Raw genomic sequence first — 15,309 nt, 5'->3', positions numbered from 1 at the left:
GAGGTTCTAGAAGGTGGGTGGGTGGGCTGCAGGTTCTTGGAAGGGTTCGTTAATGAAAACCCCCGAGCCTGACCACCTGGGGAAAAGGCTCGTGGTTCCCATGTGTAGCTGATAAGAGCCAGGAGATTCCACAGTTCAGGTAGTTCCCCCGCCTCCCTGGCGTTTTGTGGTCACCATTAATCATTTCCTCTAACTGTGTATATAAGAGCTCTTTTGCCAGTGAACCCAGTGCTCAGAGAGAAAGGCTAAAGTCCTCAGGAGGATGTGGCTGCAGAACCTGTTTCTCTTGGCCACTGTGGCCTACAGCATCTCCGCACCCACAGGCAGGCCTGTCACCAGGCCCTCAAGGCACGTTGATGCTATCAATGAGGCACTACGCCTCCTGGAGGACAGTGATGACACTGCTACTGTGATGGTGAGTGAGGCGGGAGTGCAGACCTGTGCCTGGCAAGCCTATGTCTGGCAGCCCCTTGTTCAGCAGCCTGGCCCCAGACGGGCCCCGCCTATCAGCTGGATAACATGACATTTTTCTTTTCTACAGAAGGCAGTAAATGTCGTCTCAGGAAAGTTTGACCCCCAGGTAAGAGGCTTGTTTTCTGACACACCTTCTCAGGGGTCTCTGCTCTCCAGGCTGCTCCCTTTTAGATGGACCCTCATGGGGTTGTCCCTTGCTCTCCAGCCAGGTGGCTGCTGGGGAGGGGGTGGTGGGGGCAGTGTCCTGGTACGCAAGAGTCAGTCCACTGGCCCTGCCCCTGTGGCAGTCACGTGTGCTCCTTTTATCAGTTGAGCAGCCACGGGCAGATCTAGTTTTTGGGGAAATCCAGGGTACAGGTGGTAAGCCGGGGTTACTTCATGAGAGCAGCACTGTGGGCTTGGGTCACTCCCTCTGCCCTGAGGCCCAAGCCCTGTGGAGCTAGGGAGCTGACTTCAGAGGGGTACCAAGGGGCTTCAGGAATAGCCTGTGCTTGAGAAGCAGGTCCAGGCAATGCCCTGCCCTATCCCTTCCTCCCAGATGGTGGGGCAGTGATCTCCTTCCTCAGTGGTGAGGACCCACCAGAGGTGCCAGGCCAGGGGGCTATGGCTGTGCTGGCTGAAGGTGGGCTGAGCCTGAGTGGTAAGGAGGGTCCAGACCCATGCCTGCAGGGGACAGGGCAGTGTGTTTGACCAGACCCAGCATGAGACTACTCAGGAATCACACTGTGCCCCTTCCAGGCCAGTCTCTTGGGCGGATGGGGATGAGAACAGGAAGGAGTGGTGGGAAGGGTGTCTTGTGTCCACCAGGGTACTTGACCACTGTTCACAAAGAACGAACGTTTCCCACAGAAGCCGACATGCCTGCAGACCCGTCTGCGCCTGTACAAGCAGGGCCTGCAGGGTGGCCTCACCAGGCTCGACGTTCCCCTGGACACAATGGCCAAACACTATGAGAAGCACTGTCCCTCTACCCTGGTAAGTGCCCACGCCAGGCCTTCATCTGAATACTGGGCTCCAAGGAGGAAGGTCTCAGCCTTGGAGGGTGGGGACTCCGTGGGGCTTGCCTCTGGGTAGCTGTTCAGGACTCCAGAGGGTTTCTGTCTAGATAGATTTTTAATGATTCGCCTTCCAGAGAAGGAGCAGCCCATTTCCATTACTAGGAGTTAAAGCCATGGAGCTATGATGCCTACAGCGCTCCCTAGTGGAGAGCTGCTGCATTCCTTGTTGTTACTGTCATTATCACTGTTAATGAGGTCAGAGGTGAGGCAAACTCAAGGAAACTCGACCTGGCCAAGGTCCAGGGGAAATGCTGGGCCACCTCCCAAAAGGACTTTACCCCGGGCCACATACTTAGAAGGGACAAGGCCCCAGCTCTCCTTTGCTATGGGAAGGGTCTCCTGCCCCTCAGGGCACCCAGAGATGACCTCAGCCTGGTTGCTTTGCCCTGGCTAGAGATAAAAGAGGTCATGGTATGAATGCCTGGCAAACCAGCCTCAGGTTGGGAGACAGGAAGGGAGGTGGCAGCCAGGGACTGATCCTTGGTCAAGCCCCTGGCCCCGCCTGCCGTTGGCAGAGCTATTTACCCCTTGGGTAACACAGGGGTGTCAGCAGTATCACCTGACCCAGCTCAGGGGGCAGGCCCCGGAATGGGCCTTCTGATCTTGAGTTCTAAGAGGCAGCACAAAAACATACTGGCGTGTCCCCATGTTACTCACTCATGCCTGGTACTCAAGCTTTCTTTTTTTTTTTTTAAAGGAAACTGCTTGTAATGAGCAGACTATCACCTTCGAAAGCTTCAAAGGAAACCTGAAGGAATTTCTGCACATCATTCCCTTTGACTGTTGGAAGTAGGTCTAGGAGTGAGGCAGGCCAGTCTACCACCCCCGGCCCCTCCAGCCAGGGGCCTGCCCCGGGACCCTCCCTCACAGGCCGCTGCCCTCTCCCACACGCACAGAGCCAGAAACTCAGGATCTTCGCCTTGGAGGGACCATGGGGTGGGCCACACCCATGGGGGCAATGGACCTGTCCTGGGCCATGCTGACCCTGATGGGGGTATGGTAGAGTGAGGGATGTTTTACACTGGCAGGGATCTTTAATATTTATTTATGTATTTATCTATCTATTTATTTATTTATTTAAGCTTATACTTCGTATTTATTTGAGATGTTTTAACCATAATAATAAGTTATTAAAAGTCTCTTTTTACTTGTGTAATTTTTCTGATTTATTTTCAACATTAAGCAAATGCTGGTGGTGCCCCTTGTTCCCACAGGGCAGGGAGGGGAAGAAGCAGGAGGGTGGGATAGGGGTCTAGAGCGGGCTGGGTGCTGTTCGAGGGGCAACCCCGTGAGAGCTGAGGGGAGGTGACCACTGGGCCGCGTAGAGCATTCTGAGCACCTGATGGGCTTCTCTGGGTGCCCAAGGCCTCTCACTCCAGGTTTACCTGAAAATCCCAGCGACCAGCCCATCTGGAACTGTGGCCCAGAGAAGGGGCATCTTCTTTCCCGGGTGTTGACTGGTCATTAGCTGCACAGGCTTGCCCTGCCTATAGGCAAACCACCTGTGTCCCTCAGAGGCCCTGGGCCCTGTCCCCCCAGCCCCTGCCCACACACATACCAAGGCTGCAACCACTCCCAAGGTAAATCAACAAACAAACTGTTCAGAGAAAAAGAAACCAAACCACAGGGGTCAGGGCTCAGCACATTTACCAAATTTTCCCCAAAATAGATGATCTTAATCTTCGAGAGTCAGAATGTAAGTTCATAATTTGCTGGTGCATGGGTCTAGTGTGACGATTTTCTGAACTGGTTTTTATTTTTACACGAAGCTTTGAACCCAGTCAGGCACTTTCTCCTAAAATCCATGGCTTTCAGACTGAAAAAATAGTTGTCTTCGCTCCTCCCCCTTGCTTTGCCAGCCAGGCTGGAGGCCTTGTTCCTAAGCCTGGTCCCCTGTGTCCCTCCTGGGGACTGTGGAGCAGTAGGTGTGTCCCAAAGTCTCAGGTGGGCAGTGGGGGCTGACCTTCTGCCGACAGGTGGACCTGGGGAAGCTGGCCCTCTCTGCAACCATCTGGGTGCAAGGCGTGGCCCACTTGCTCTTCTGCCTAGGCAGCACCTGCAGACAGCCCCAGTCCTGGCCAAAGACCCACCCCAAACTGCGGCAGAAAGGTCATGACTCCAGTTGTGATTACAAATAAAAGTTCTTAGACCAAGCCTGAATTTTAGTAAAGACAAGGATCCATGAAGTATGCTGTGGGCATGGAAAATGCACGAAAAGCACATCTTGCCCAGTGATAAGGTCCTCTCAGTCTTCGTTGTAAACCAACGATGACTGATAAGAGATTTAGCGTTTCCTCAGACTCACATATATAGGTACCGTGTTCCCACAGAAATGCTGCCAAGCCCAGGGCTCAGATCGGCTCATAGCCGCCTGCAGCAGTACCATGCACCTCTGCGTGCTCCTGGCTTGGACACTCTGGGTGTCCGGAAGCCATTCTGCCCCCATGAAGATCACCACTGCATCTCTCCTTGAAAACCACACAGCCATCTGCGCTGAGATTCAGAAAGAACTTTCAGCTGACAACAGTACGTACAATGTAAGTCTGGGTTTTCATAAATGATTATTTTGTTTTCGGTGCCCTTTGTGTTTCTGACCAATGTCTCCCATTTCCAGGGCTCCTTCGATAGGCCCCAGAACACCAGCGAGGTAAGGAGTGGCCATCCCTTGGACCTCTCTGACCACATTGGAACAGGGAGAGAGTAATGACCCCAGTCACTACCCAGGAAAGAGATGCGAGCAAGCTATGTTGGAGTGAGAAATCTGGGGAGAAATCAGAGAGTTTGAGGAAGAAGCCTCCAACTCAGACAACAGATGAACCAGTGGCCAGGTGCCGGCTAAGGGGGTAGAGCTTGATGGGGCCTTCAGGGGCAACTGGAGGCCCTGTCTGTGCTCTCTGTGCCTGTCCCGGAGCAGGTCAGAGCCCACGGGGAGGCCAGACACCCACTGCCTTCTTTGCATGGCCCTGCAGGGCCCAGAGGTCTCTGGTGGAAGAGTCAGGATAGGGCCTGAGCCTCAGTCCAGGGCTCCCTCTGGCAAGGGTGGCCAGGGACAGATGAGATTGGGGGTCAGCTGGAACTCTGCTATGCACCCCACCATACCAGTCCCCCCAACCTTGTTTCAGGAGCTCTGCTATGGAAAGTTTACAAAGAACTTCATCTCCACCCTCAAGAATGTATCCGAACTTAACAAAGAAGACTGTCACATAAACAAGGTTTATAAGGACATGAAAGAACTCACCACAATCTGCACAAAGTTGAAAGTAAGTTGCTATTTGCTCTCAGGGGAACCTAAACCATCATCTCCCTGCCACCATGGCCCAGGGCCCAGCAGGACAAAGGGCTTCTTATAGGCCCCACTTGCCAAATGCAAGGTCTCAGGTGCTACTCTTGGGCCAAACAGGTGGCTGTTTTGGGGGACTGTCCACTCACTGATGGGGGCAGGAAAGGGATGAAGATGGGGGAGTGAAGATTCAGGAGTCTTTCTGGAGGCTTCTGCCCAGGACCTCTGCCAAGCCCCCATGGCCAGCGGTCAGTGTGGAGCAGGTCAGAGCAGGGCTGGCAATGGACTCAGCCTGGGGAGAAGGGAGGTGTCCCTCAGTGCTAACCTGAGTCGGGCAGCCAGTCCAACCTTGTTCTAGGTCACTCCACCCTTGGGGCTTCTTCTGGCCTGAGGAGCCCCTCTGGGAACCTGTCATGGGAGGGTGGGCAGTAGTCTAGAGGGCATGTTGTAGGGAAATGACTGAGGAGCTTCTCTTTCTTTGTCCACCTCTTGCACAGTCCCCTGTAAATCCCCACCCTGCTTGTCCTCATGTCCCTGTCACGGGAAGTTGTGGGCCTTGTCTATACACTTCTGGCTGCCTGCCCAAGGCTATGGATGGTCCTGGGCCCCACCATCACCAGCCGGTGCCCCAGGACCCTCTCTAAGGCAGAGAGAGAGGGCCTGCCTGAGTTACCTTCTAGGGGGCTGGGCCCTTGTGACTTGGAGGACAAGAATTTCCTTTTTTTTTTTCCTGTTAAGAAGATGACTTAAACATGTGTTTCTTATTTAGCCAACAGAATTGCCCAAGAACTGTACTATTGAGCGAAGCAGTTTTTCACAGTTCAAGAAAGCTTTACAGAGTGTTGTCATATCCATAGAAGGATGGAAATCATGTAATACAATCAAGGGCAGCCTCTAGGAGCCAGTCCTCTTGGGAGCCTGGTGCACACTGTTAAAGCTGCAAGAAATGGGATGAGGGGAGCTTCAGAACAATTTCTGCTGGGATGGGGGGGTGGTTTGCTGGTGCTGGCTGCAGAGAAGGCCATGAGTGGGTAAAAGGGGTGGAGGTGGCTGAGGAAACTTTTCTGTAACTGATACATCAGCACCTGCTGTTTCAATAAAGTCCAGGGTGTGGAAATGCTTGTAAGGGAGAGTCATGATAGAGTCCAGCCTCACCGGGCCCAGGGCCCCATAGGCTGAGATGTGGTGGGGGGTGAGGATCCGGGTCTCTCAGGAGGAGCCTCTGGGCCAGGCACGGGTAGGGGGGAGGTTGGGAATCACCTCTTTGGCCCTCCCCTGTTTCTCAGTGCCAGTGGGCACCCAGTAGAGGCTCTGTTGCTCTCTATGCAGCCAAGAAGACAACAGGGGCCACTGGCTGTTTTACTTGCCCCCTCCCCTTCTCCCTGTGTCCTTCAGAATGTGAACAGTCCTTTACCACATCTCCTCCTCAGCTTCAGTCAGCACCCATTACCCTCAGACTTAGGGTCAAAACCTACCTCGTTGTTTTCTATGACAGCTCCTGGGGGGCTAGAAGTCTAATTTATCCTATTCCCTATCCTTGTCCCACCCCTAAGCCCATCGTCTACGTGGTGCCACAGAAGTAGCAGTCCTGGTAAATGGCTCAAGGAAATGGGGGTTTTCAGGCTGTTCGCAGAGGACTCGGCACAGTGTGGAAGGGGCCCAACAGGATCCAGGGATATCCCCAAAGCCCCAGCCCCCATCCAGACCAGCGCAGAGCATCTGACCTCAAAGCAAAGTCACTTACCTGGCCTGCAAAGCCCCTTACAACCCTCTGGTGTCTCCTTGGCATAAAGGCTGTCTTCCCCACTAGTAACACCCTCATACCCCAGAGCCCTGGGCATGACCTGTGTCAAATCTGCCAGCAGCTCAGGTCCTGGAGGGCACTCAGACTGGGCTACAGGCTTTGACCCCCACCCTCAATTCTAACCCTAACCCTAATCATTTGGATGGTTTATTGGAGGTGACTGGGATGATTACTCCACAATGCAAACAGCAAACAGCTTCCTACACCAACTGTGAAACTTCCCAGACCACGAGTTCCTTCACTAAACCAGGACAGATGAAAATCTGTTTGTTCTGGAATATAATAAGGTATCAAACTGCAACCTCAACCTGGTCCTGGCAGACCTGCAGGAGTCTGCATCATCTATCCATTGAGAGATCTTGACGAACATGATGCTTCTGATAGTGCCTGTAGCCAGCATGTGGCAACCACAGATCTTCACAGCCCCCTCCCTTGCCCCAGGATTCCCGGGTCACTCCCTGCTTGTCCCTGCCTTGAAGGGCTGTATCAGGCTGGGGGCCAGCAAGTGTGACTGAGTGAATTTGCCAAATTATTTCATAACATGGAGGGTGCTCCTGTGGCAGAGCCAGGGACCGATGGTGGTTTTGGCCCTCAGAAAGCCCATGATCCATTTGCAAGGGACTGTGAGCTCCTGTCCATTGGGTACTCTACATGGATACTCAGAGTTCCCAAGGCCATTCCTCTGTAACTGGCAGTAGAGTCTGTGGGGTGCATGGCTGGCTGGGCTGCTGGGGTACGTTAGCCGGAAGAACTGCCAATTTACTGCCCCAGCCTTCTCTTAGCCTGTATGAGGCCCCCTAGCCTTGCGCTCCTGACAATGCCTGAGGTACCTGACAGTAGAGGGCTGGGGCTTCTGTGTACATCCTTGTCATCACCTTATTCCCATGCTCAGAAGAGCAGGATGTCCAAGAACCTGGTCTGCTACTGGCTTGCTGTGTGACCTTGGACAGGTACCTCAGTCTCTCTGAACCACAGAATTTACAAAGGTGGGGTGGGCTCCAGCCCCAGAGGTCAGACCACTGGCTAGGTTTATGATCTTTACCAAACTAGAAAGCCTCAGAACATCTGGTTCAACCTTATGCTACTGGGAAAACGAGGTCAGACAGGTTGAGAGAGAGCTTTCTGGTGTCTCTCCTGGTAAATGGAAAAGTTGGGGAGGGCACAGGTGGGAAGGTGACTGTACCACATGGAGTAACTGTTTCTTACCTCTTGATAGCTTTAAGCCCCGGTCAAGGTCACTGAACAGCCACCCATGAAGAGACCTGCCTTGAGGTCCACTTTGGTTTTCCATGTGCCTTAGGTTTCCCTCCAATAGGCTGAGATAAGGACAGTGGTGCTGAAGAGGCTTCTGGGGGCTGGGAACAGGTCAATGGTGGGAAGCCATGTGGGGACCGCTCCTGAGGCCTGGGCAGGTCCGGGCCCACAGCTCCCTGGAAGCCTGTCGTCATCATGCCTAGGAGCTAAGGAGACTCTGGTAGATTGGGCTTGGCACTGGGCCCAAGAGACATTGCCCTGACCCCCAGTTGGCTGGGACTGGCCCTGGGCACTCTTGTTTCCCTAGGAGGCCAAGGAATAGGTCTAAATTATATCTCTCAATCTTCAAATGGTTAAGCTCTCGACTACTAGCTGAAAGTTTGGCAGTTCAAACCCATCCAGAGGTGCTTCGGAAGACAGGCTTGGCAATCTGCTTCTGGAAGGTCACAGCCTTGAAAATTCTATGGAGCAGTTCTACTCTGCACATATAGGGTCACTATGAGTTGGAATAGACTCAACAGTAACTAACAATGGCAACAACATGGGAGATAACCACAAGTACATCTAGGGGAAGGCCTGCCTTGGCCCAGAGGCCACCTCAGTTCCACATCACCTTCTCCCTTGTAGTGGCCCTGGTCGCCCCACAGAACTTTAGGTAGTATTGAGGTTGGAACCAGGAATCTAAGAAATGCCACCAGAAGCAGTGTGCAGCCTTGCCTCATATGCCGAATCTTGGAAACTGGTTCAGCCCCATGGGTGGCCACATGGCAGTTTCTGTCACAGGCCATGGTGTGGCCACACCCTTTGACTCTACATTCACACTCAAGGAAGTCACACAGTCATTCACAGAAACGGCCGAACTGTCAGTTTGTGAAATGAACGCGATTGACCAAAAGCTACCATGGCAACACGGAAGGCGCCCGTAAAATGTCTAGACTGGCATCAGTGGGAGATGATGGTGGGTAAAAATCGCCCCCAGTGCCAAGGGCTGGAAGGGAATTGAGAGGATGAAGTGGGAGGTAGATGGCAGGTGCGCTTTCTCCTCTATCTTCTATCCTGTGATGGTTGTAAACATGGCCATGGCTTGAGAGAAGAGAGGCTGAGTGCCAAGGCTGGGACTTGGCAATGTGGTGGGTCTGATCGTGCTGCCTTGCTTATAGAAAACTTGCGTCCTTGGTGTCCCCAGCTAAATTGGTGGTGGCTTGCATTGATTTGACTGATGTCTTAAGCTGCTTGTTCAACGAAGATGCCAGTGATTAGTTTACAATGGGGGCTGCTCACCCAAAGGCCCAGAGCACTCTTACCTGGTGAGAGTCATGGTGCCCTCTTTCTGAGACAGCACAGAGAGCAGAGGCCTGTCTGCTCCTCCCTGCTGGGGAGAATGGCTCTCAGCGTGGGCCTGGAGTGTGCAGGGCACTGTCCAGGTATATCAATTAACCTCACGACTGGCCTGTGCTTGGAGTCTGGGACTCTTGTCCCCATTTCACAGGTGGGGGCTTCATCACAGTCCCTAGTGGGCATTCTGGCCCTGGAAACCAGGTGTACCCTGGTCCTGAGCCCTTCTTCTTTCCTCCCTGGCTCCTAGCTGCCTGTTGTAGGTAGGCAGCCCGACCTGTGGTAACTCAGGGTCTGCATGACTAGAAGTGAAGGGCTGGGGCTGCAGGGACCAGGCACATACTATACTGTCCTGGGCCTCTGAGCAAGATGCTTGTTTGTGTTGAAGGTACATGGCTGTTGGTTCTGGATTTAGCAGCTCCTGGCCTGGACTTCCAACCTTGTTACAGGGGCTTCACAGATAAGAAATCTGGCACTTAGGTCTCTCCCAGGCCTCGGTTTTCTCATCTGTAAAACGGGGATGTGGTGGAGACTGAGAGGCTCCAGCCCCTGACCAGTCTGCACTGACACAAGAAGGTTTAGACAGATGCAAAGCCCTGGTGCCCCAAAGCCCATGGTGGAGGGGGAAAGCCCGTTTCTCTGGTGAGCACCCTGTTGCCGCCTCTGTTCTCTGCAGAGGGACTAGGCCAGAAGCTCCCTGCACTCAGCGCTGCAAAGCAGGTCAGAGCGGGGGCAGGGGAGGCACCAGGGCAACCCCCAAGATGGGAGCTGGTGGTGAGGTGGGCCATCCCGCATATAGTCAGTGCTGGAAGCCCCTGCCCTCAGGGTGCACAGAGGGACGGACTTGCTCAGGACCACACAGGAGATGAGCCAGACAGGATCTTGGGACTGGCCCCCATAGAAGCTCCTTTCCAGGCCCTCAGGAGGGCTTCTGGGTACAGATCTCACCTTCAGAAATGGCTGACCGATTTCCCCTCCTGTGAGGAGACCCTGAGCCATGGCTGCCAGGAAAGATGCAGCTTCACAAGCTATTTTTCACTGTGGTTTGAGATAAGAACATCGAAACAGTTTCATGTTGCTGCCACTGATGTTATCTCTGTCCGAGTCCTACTCTTTCAACCTGAGAGATGATTAATCAAAAACTTTTCTCCCTTTTCTTTTTCTCAACTTCAAAGGAAGAGCAGCACAAACTTACCAGGCTCTGCCCTCAAACACCACCTGGACCCTCACCCAAGGGAAAGTTGGTGCTTCCTTCAAGACCCTGTGGTTCTTCTGGAGGCGGGGAAAAGCCTTTCTCAAAATTATTTTCTTTTTATTGAGTTATACTGACATACAGTAAAGTATATACATTTTATGCGTACAGTTTAGTGAATTCTTACATGTCTATAACTACATAACCAGCACTCAGAGCAAAGTAGAGAACATTTTCCAGCACCTCAAAAGGCTTTCTTGTGCTTCCCCTTCGAGTGAGTATCCACTGCTCCCCACCCCTGTCAAGTGGAAACTCCATGACCATAAATTAGTTTTGTTGGCACTTCACTGTGTAGAATCATATACGGTGCTTTCTTTTCTGTGTGACTTCTTTCATTTAACATCATGTCTGTGCAATTCTGTCTCGTTGCATGTGGTAGTTGTAGTTTGTTCTTTTTTTTGTGGCTATGTAGTATTTCATTGTATAGATATCCCACAATGTACCCATTCTACTGTTGACAGACTTTGGATTGCTTCCATTTTGCGGGGGAGGGGTGTAATACTAATAAAGCTGCTCTGAACATTCTTGCACTCATGTCTTGGTGAGCATATGTATGGACACGCTGGGAGTGGAAGTCCTGGGTCATGGGATATACATGTTTTAGCTTTAGAAGGTACTACCCACCAAACATATTTCCAAAGCAAAGTCTTTCGTAAACAACATCATTGCTGTTGTGCTTTCCTGCCTTTTGTAGACATGTGCTTGTATCAGACACTGGATATCTCATCTCCTCACACGATTTCAGGCTGCTTCCTAAGCATCCTCGTCATTATTCAAAATTATTCCCTACATTATTCAGTCTTGCCCAACCCTCCACATTCTGACAAGTCAATTGTTGGGAAACAAAACCCAAAGCCGACTAAGTCCTGAGCCAAGGTTAGACCTTGCTCATAGGGTCATGGGACCGGCCCTTGGGAAGTCTGGTTCAAGCAGGCTGAAGTGAAGTATGCTCATTAATAAGAGCAGAAATCAGTTTGTCACTTTCCTATCTGCCATGGTGCAACAGCTATCGAAGGGCTGCCTCCACCTCTAGCATCTCCTTTTGGGAAGAGTTAGCTCGAGAAGGGCCTGGTCAGACATGGATGTGGATAGTGTCTCGCCAGCATACCATGTATTGCAGCTCTTGTGCATAGTCTCCGGCCAACAGCCCCAGGGAGGCCCCAAGGGAGCTGTGATGTTCCACTGTCCTATGTGGAGAGACCCGGTTGAGGGTGGTGCCCTGGGTAGCATCCTGGTCTTGGTCCCCTAGTCAGTCCCCAGCATGTCCTGGGGCTTTCACTTTCCCAGCCCCTTTCAAATCTGCCCACTTCTCTCCATCCTTATGGCCTTGCCGATGTCCAGTCTACCCTCTCCTGTGCAGATGACTGCCTCAAATGCCCCTGAACCCCCATCTCTAGAAAAGCCCACTGCTCCTCTCCCATGGCACCCTAATGGACTCATTCACCCATTCATTCATCCCACAAATATTTACTGAGTCTCTACTAAGGGTCAGGAACTATGCCAGGCTCTTGTGATACTGCAGACAACACAACAGATGGCTATTCTTGCCCCCAAGGGGCTTATATTTTAGGGGATTAACCTAGTTTTATCCCATATGGGCTGCCTGCTGGCTCAGTGTGAACTCCAAGCCCTTTGGTCTGGCCTAAGACCCTATCCTACCACTCTAGCCCTGTGGTCCCTGCAGACCTCCCTGCTCACCACCTGGTTTTCTTCACATTAGCCCTCGGCCCCAGGAACACTAACCAGCAACAGCTCTCCTACCATCACCTGCCCCCTCTGCCTGGAATGCATCCCCAGCCAAGAGGCTGACATCTGTCCCCCAGTAGGGGGTAGCCCAAGGCCCAGTGGGAGTGGAGGGGTCTTGTGTTAGAGAACCCTCTTCCTTATCACTTACTGTGGAGCTTGCCTTCTGAACTCACTGTTCTATCCTCTACCCCAGGTCTGGGAGGGCCCCTTACTGCATAGGTGCCAGCAGTGGCTATGTTCCAGGGTCCAATGAAAACAAGCCTCTTTTCACCTCTGATTAAAGGAATGCACATGGGTTTTATGGAAGTCAGAATGGAAAGGAAGACCGCATTTTCCAAAGTTTAGAAAATATTCTTGGGGACAAAGGTCAGCAGCAGCTTATAAGAAGGTACTCAATCCAAAGCCTTCACCAAAAGAGTAAAAAGATAACCTACATCTTTTTGCTCTTCTGGTGAAGGCTTTGGAAAAAAATTTTGGCTACAACAAATCCGATCAGCATCTAATCTCTAAAATCTAAATGATACTGCAAAACCTCAACAATGAAAAGACAAATAACCCAATTAAAAAATGGGCAAAGGATATGAACAGGCACTTCACCAAAGAAAACATTCAGGCAGCTAACAGATACACAATGCTCACGATCATTAGCCATTACAGAAATGCAAATCAAAACTACAATGAGATACCATCTCACCCCAACAGGCTGGCATTAATCCAAAAGACACAAAATAGTAAATGTTGGAGAGGTTGTGGAGAGACTGGAACAATTATACATTGCTGGTGGGAAAGTAAAATGGTACAACCACTTTGGAAAATGATTTGGCACTTTGTTAAAGAGCTAGAAATAGAACTGCCATATGATCCAGAAATCTCACTCCTTGGAATATATCCTAGAGAAATAAGAGCCCTCACATGAATAGATACATGCAAACCCATGTTCTTTGCAGCACTGTTTACAATAGCAAAAAAGATGGAAACAACCGAGGTGTCCATCAAAGGATGAATGAATAAACAAATTACGGTATATTCATATAATGGAAAACTATGCACTAACAATGAAGAATCTGTGAAGCATCTCATAACATGGATGAACTGGAAGGCTTTATGCTGAGTGAAATTATTCAGTCACAAAAAGACAAATATTGTATGAGACCACTATTATAAGAACTCGAGAAAAGGTTTAAACACAGAAGAAAATATTCTTTGATGGTTACAAGGCTGGGGAGGGAGGGAGAGTGGTATTCACTAATTAGATAGTAGACAAGAATCATTTTAGGTGAAGGGAAGGACAATACACAATACAGGCAAAGTCAGCACAACTGGACTAAACCAAAAGCTAGGAAGTTTCCTGAATACTACCAAACACTTTGAGGAACAGAGTAGCAGGGGTGGGGGTCTGGGGATCACGGTTTCAGGGGACATCTAGCTCAACTGGCATAACAAAGGGTATTAAGAAAACTTTCTGCAGCCCACTTTGGTGAGTGGCGTCTGGGGTCTTAAGCGAGCAAGCGGCCATCTAAGATGCATCAATTGGTCTCAATACACCTGGAGCAAAGGAGAATGAAGAACAGCAAAGACACAAGGAAAATAGGAGCCCAAGAGACAGACAGGGCCACAAAAAACAGAGACTCCATCAGCCTGAGACCAGAACTAGATGGTACCTGGCTACCTCCAATGACTGTCCTGACAGGGAACACAACAGAGAATCCCTGATGGAGCAGGAGAAAAGTGGGATGCAGACCTCAAATTCTTGTAAAAAGACCAGACTTAATGGTCTGACTGAGACTGGAGGGATCCCAGAGGTCATGGTCCACAGACTGTCTGTTAGCCCAAAACCAAAACCATTCCCGAAGCCAACTCTTCAGACTAAGATTAGACTGGACTATAAGACATTAAATGATACCGTTGAGCATGCTTCTTAGCTCAAGTAGACACATGAGACTATGTGGGCAGCTCCTGTCTGGAGGCGAGATGAGAAGGCAGAGGGGACAGAAGCTAGTTGAATGGACACAGGAAATATAGGGTGGAGAAGAGGAGTGTGCTCTCACTTTGTAGAGAGGGCAACTAGGGTCATATAACAATGTGTATATAAGTTTTTGTATGAGAAACTGACTTGAATTGTAAATTTTCACTTAAAGCACAATTAAAAAAAGAAAAAAAGAAGGTACTCAATACCCAGCCAAGGACATTGCTATCCTTATCCTTGCCCAAAAGGTGAGCCAAGAGGATGCCCTGGGCCCATTCAGGTGTGGGGGGCTGAGAATCCAACACCAGCACAGCTTCCTGCTCTCTTTCCCACTTAACAGATTCAGATCCGGGAATCATCTCAAAGGGAACAGCGGGAGGGGGGGAAGCACAGCTCTCTGGTTATGTCATACTTCCTCCTGCCCAGAGCCTGGGGCAGCCCCAAGCTCTCTGGCTCCTGTCCAGGCCCTTTTGCAGCCAGCTGGAAAAGGGTGGGTCACTTCATGTGTTGGCAGGGGAGGCCAGGGAACCAGCAGCTGCTGTGGGAGCCAGAGGTTCAAGTCAGAAACTACATGACAATTCATAGTCTCCCCTCACACCCCAGGAGGCTTTCCTGGACTAACAGTCCTTCACAGTCCTCAGCCCTTCTCCCACCGGCATCTCTCTGGGGCAGCTCCTGTAGCCCCCTCCCACCTTCTCAACTGAAACAGGACTGGGGGCAGAGCTGCACCCACCCCAGGCTCACAGAAGCGCCAAGAATCAGATTCCCTAACACCCCCTTCCACTGGTCCAACCCCCGGACCAACCAGTGTCAGAACCCAAGAGAAGGTCAAAGGAAACTGCAAGAGCTTCAGGCCATGCGCTGGGCCACAGTCCCACCAAGGTTCCTGTGCCTACAGGTGCTCAGGGACAGAGAGACACAGACTCAGGCTCAACCACCAAACACAAACACCAGGCATGGTTGCGGGCTTGGGCCCCTAGAACCTGCCAGGCTGAAGGTCCAGGAGTCACAGACAGACAGGCAGACAGAGCAGGCCCATGACAGTGGTGGACAGATAGACACAGCTCGGTGCTCCTGGCAAATAACAGGTGGACAGACACTGACAGAGCCCCTGGAACTGACAGACTCAGTGAGAGCTTG

General features: G+C 51.4%; 1 protein-coding gene across 2 annotated transcripts; it reads left to right on the top strand.

Annotated features, from left to right (window-relative positions):
* The first annotated feature begins 262 nt into the window (after positions 1-262).
* Positions 263-2,325, top strand: CSF2 (colony stimulating factor 2). Of its 2 annotated transcripts, none has more exons than XM_049873058.1 (4): positions 263-415; positions 542-580; positions 1,324-1,449; positions 2,230-2,325. In XM_049873058.1, the coding sequence occupies exons 1-4, from the start codon at positions 263-265 to the stop codon at positions 2,323-2,325; spliced, it is 414 nt and encodes a 137-aa protein (XP_049729015.1). The 2 variants fall into 2 exon arrangements, with proteins under 2 accessions (XP_049729015.1, XP_049729025.1); XM_049873068.1 differs by having other exon boundaries at positions 263-424; positions 545-580.
* The last annotated feature ends 12,984 nt before the right edge of the window (positions 2,326-15,309 follow it).

The sequence above is a fragment of the Elephas maximus genome, chromosome 2, assembly GCF_024166365.1.
Source record: "Elephas maximus indicus isolate mEleMax1 chromosome 2, mEleMax1 primary haplotype, whole genome shotgun sequence".
Classification (NCBI taxonomy): domain Eukaryota; kingdom Metazoa; phylum Chordata; class Mammalia; order Proboscidea; family Elephantidae; genus Elephas; species Elephas maximus.
The sequence above is the reverse complement of the archived record's forward strand: the minus strand, read 5'-3'. Positions and strand labels throughout refer to the sequence as shown.

Bases quoted from the DNA above. Each gene is read 5' to 3' on its own strand.
- CSF2 (XM_049873068.1), top strand. From the start codon at position 263: ATGTGGCTGCAGAACCTGTTTCTCTTGGCCACTGTGGCCTACAGCATC. The intron at 425-544 runs GCGGGAGTGCAG...TTTCTACAGAAG, and splicing joins CTACTGTGATGGTGAGTGAG to GCAGTAAATGTCGTCTCAGG. The intron at 581-1,323 runs GTAAGAGGCTTG...CGTTTCCCACAG, and splicing joins CAGGAAAGTTTGACCCCCAG to AAGCCGACATGCCTGCAGAC.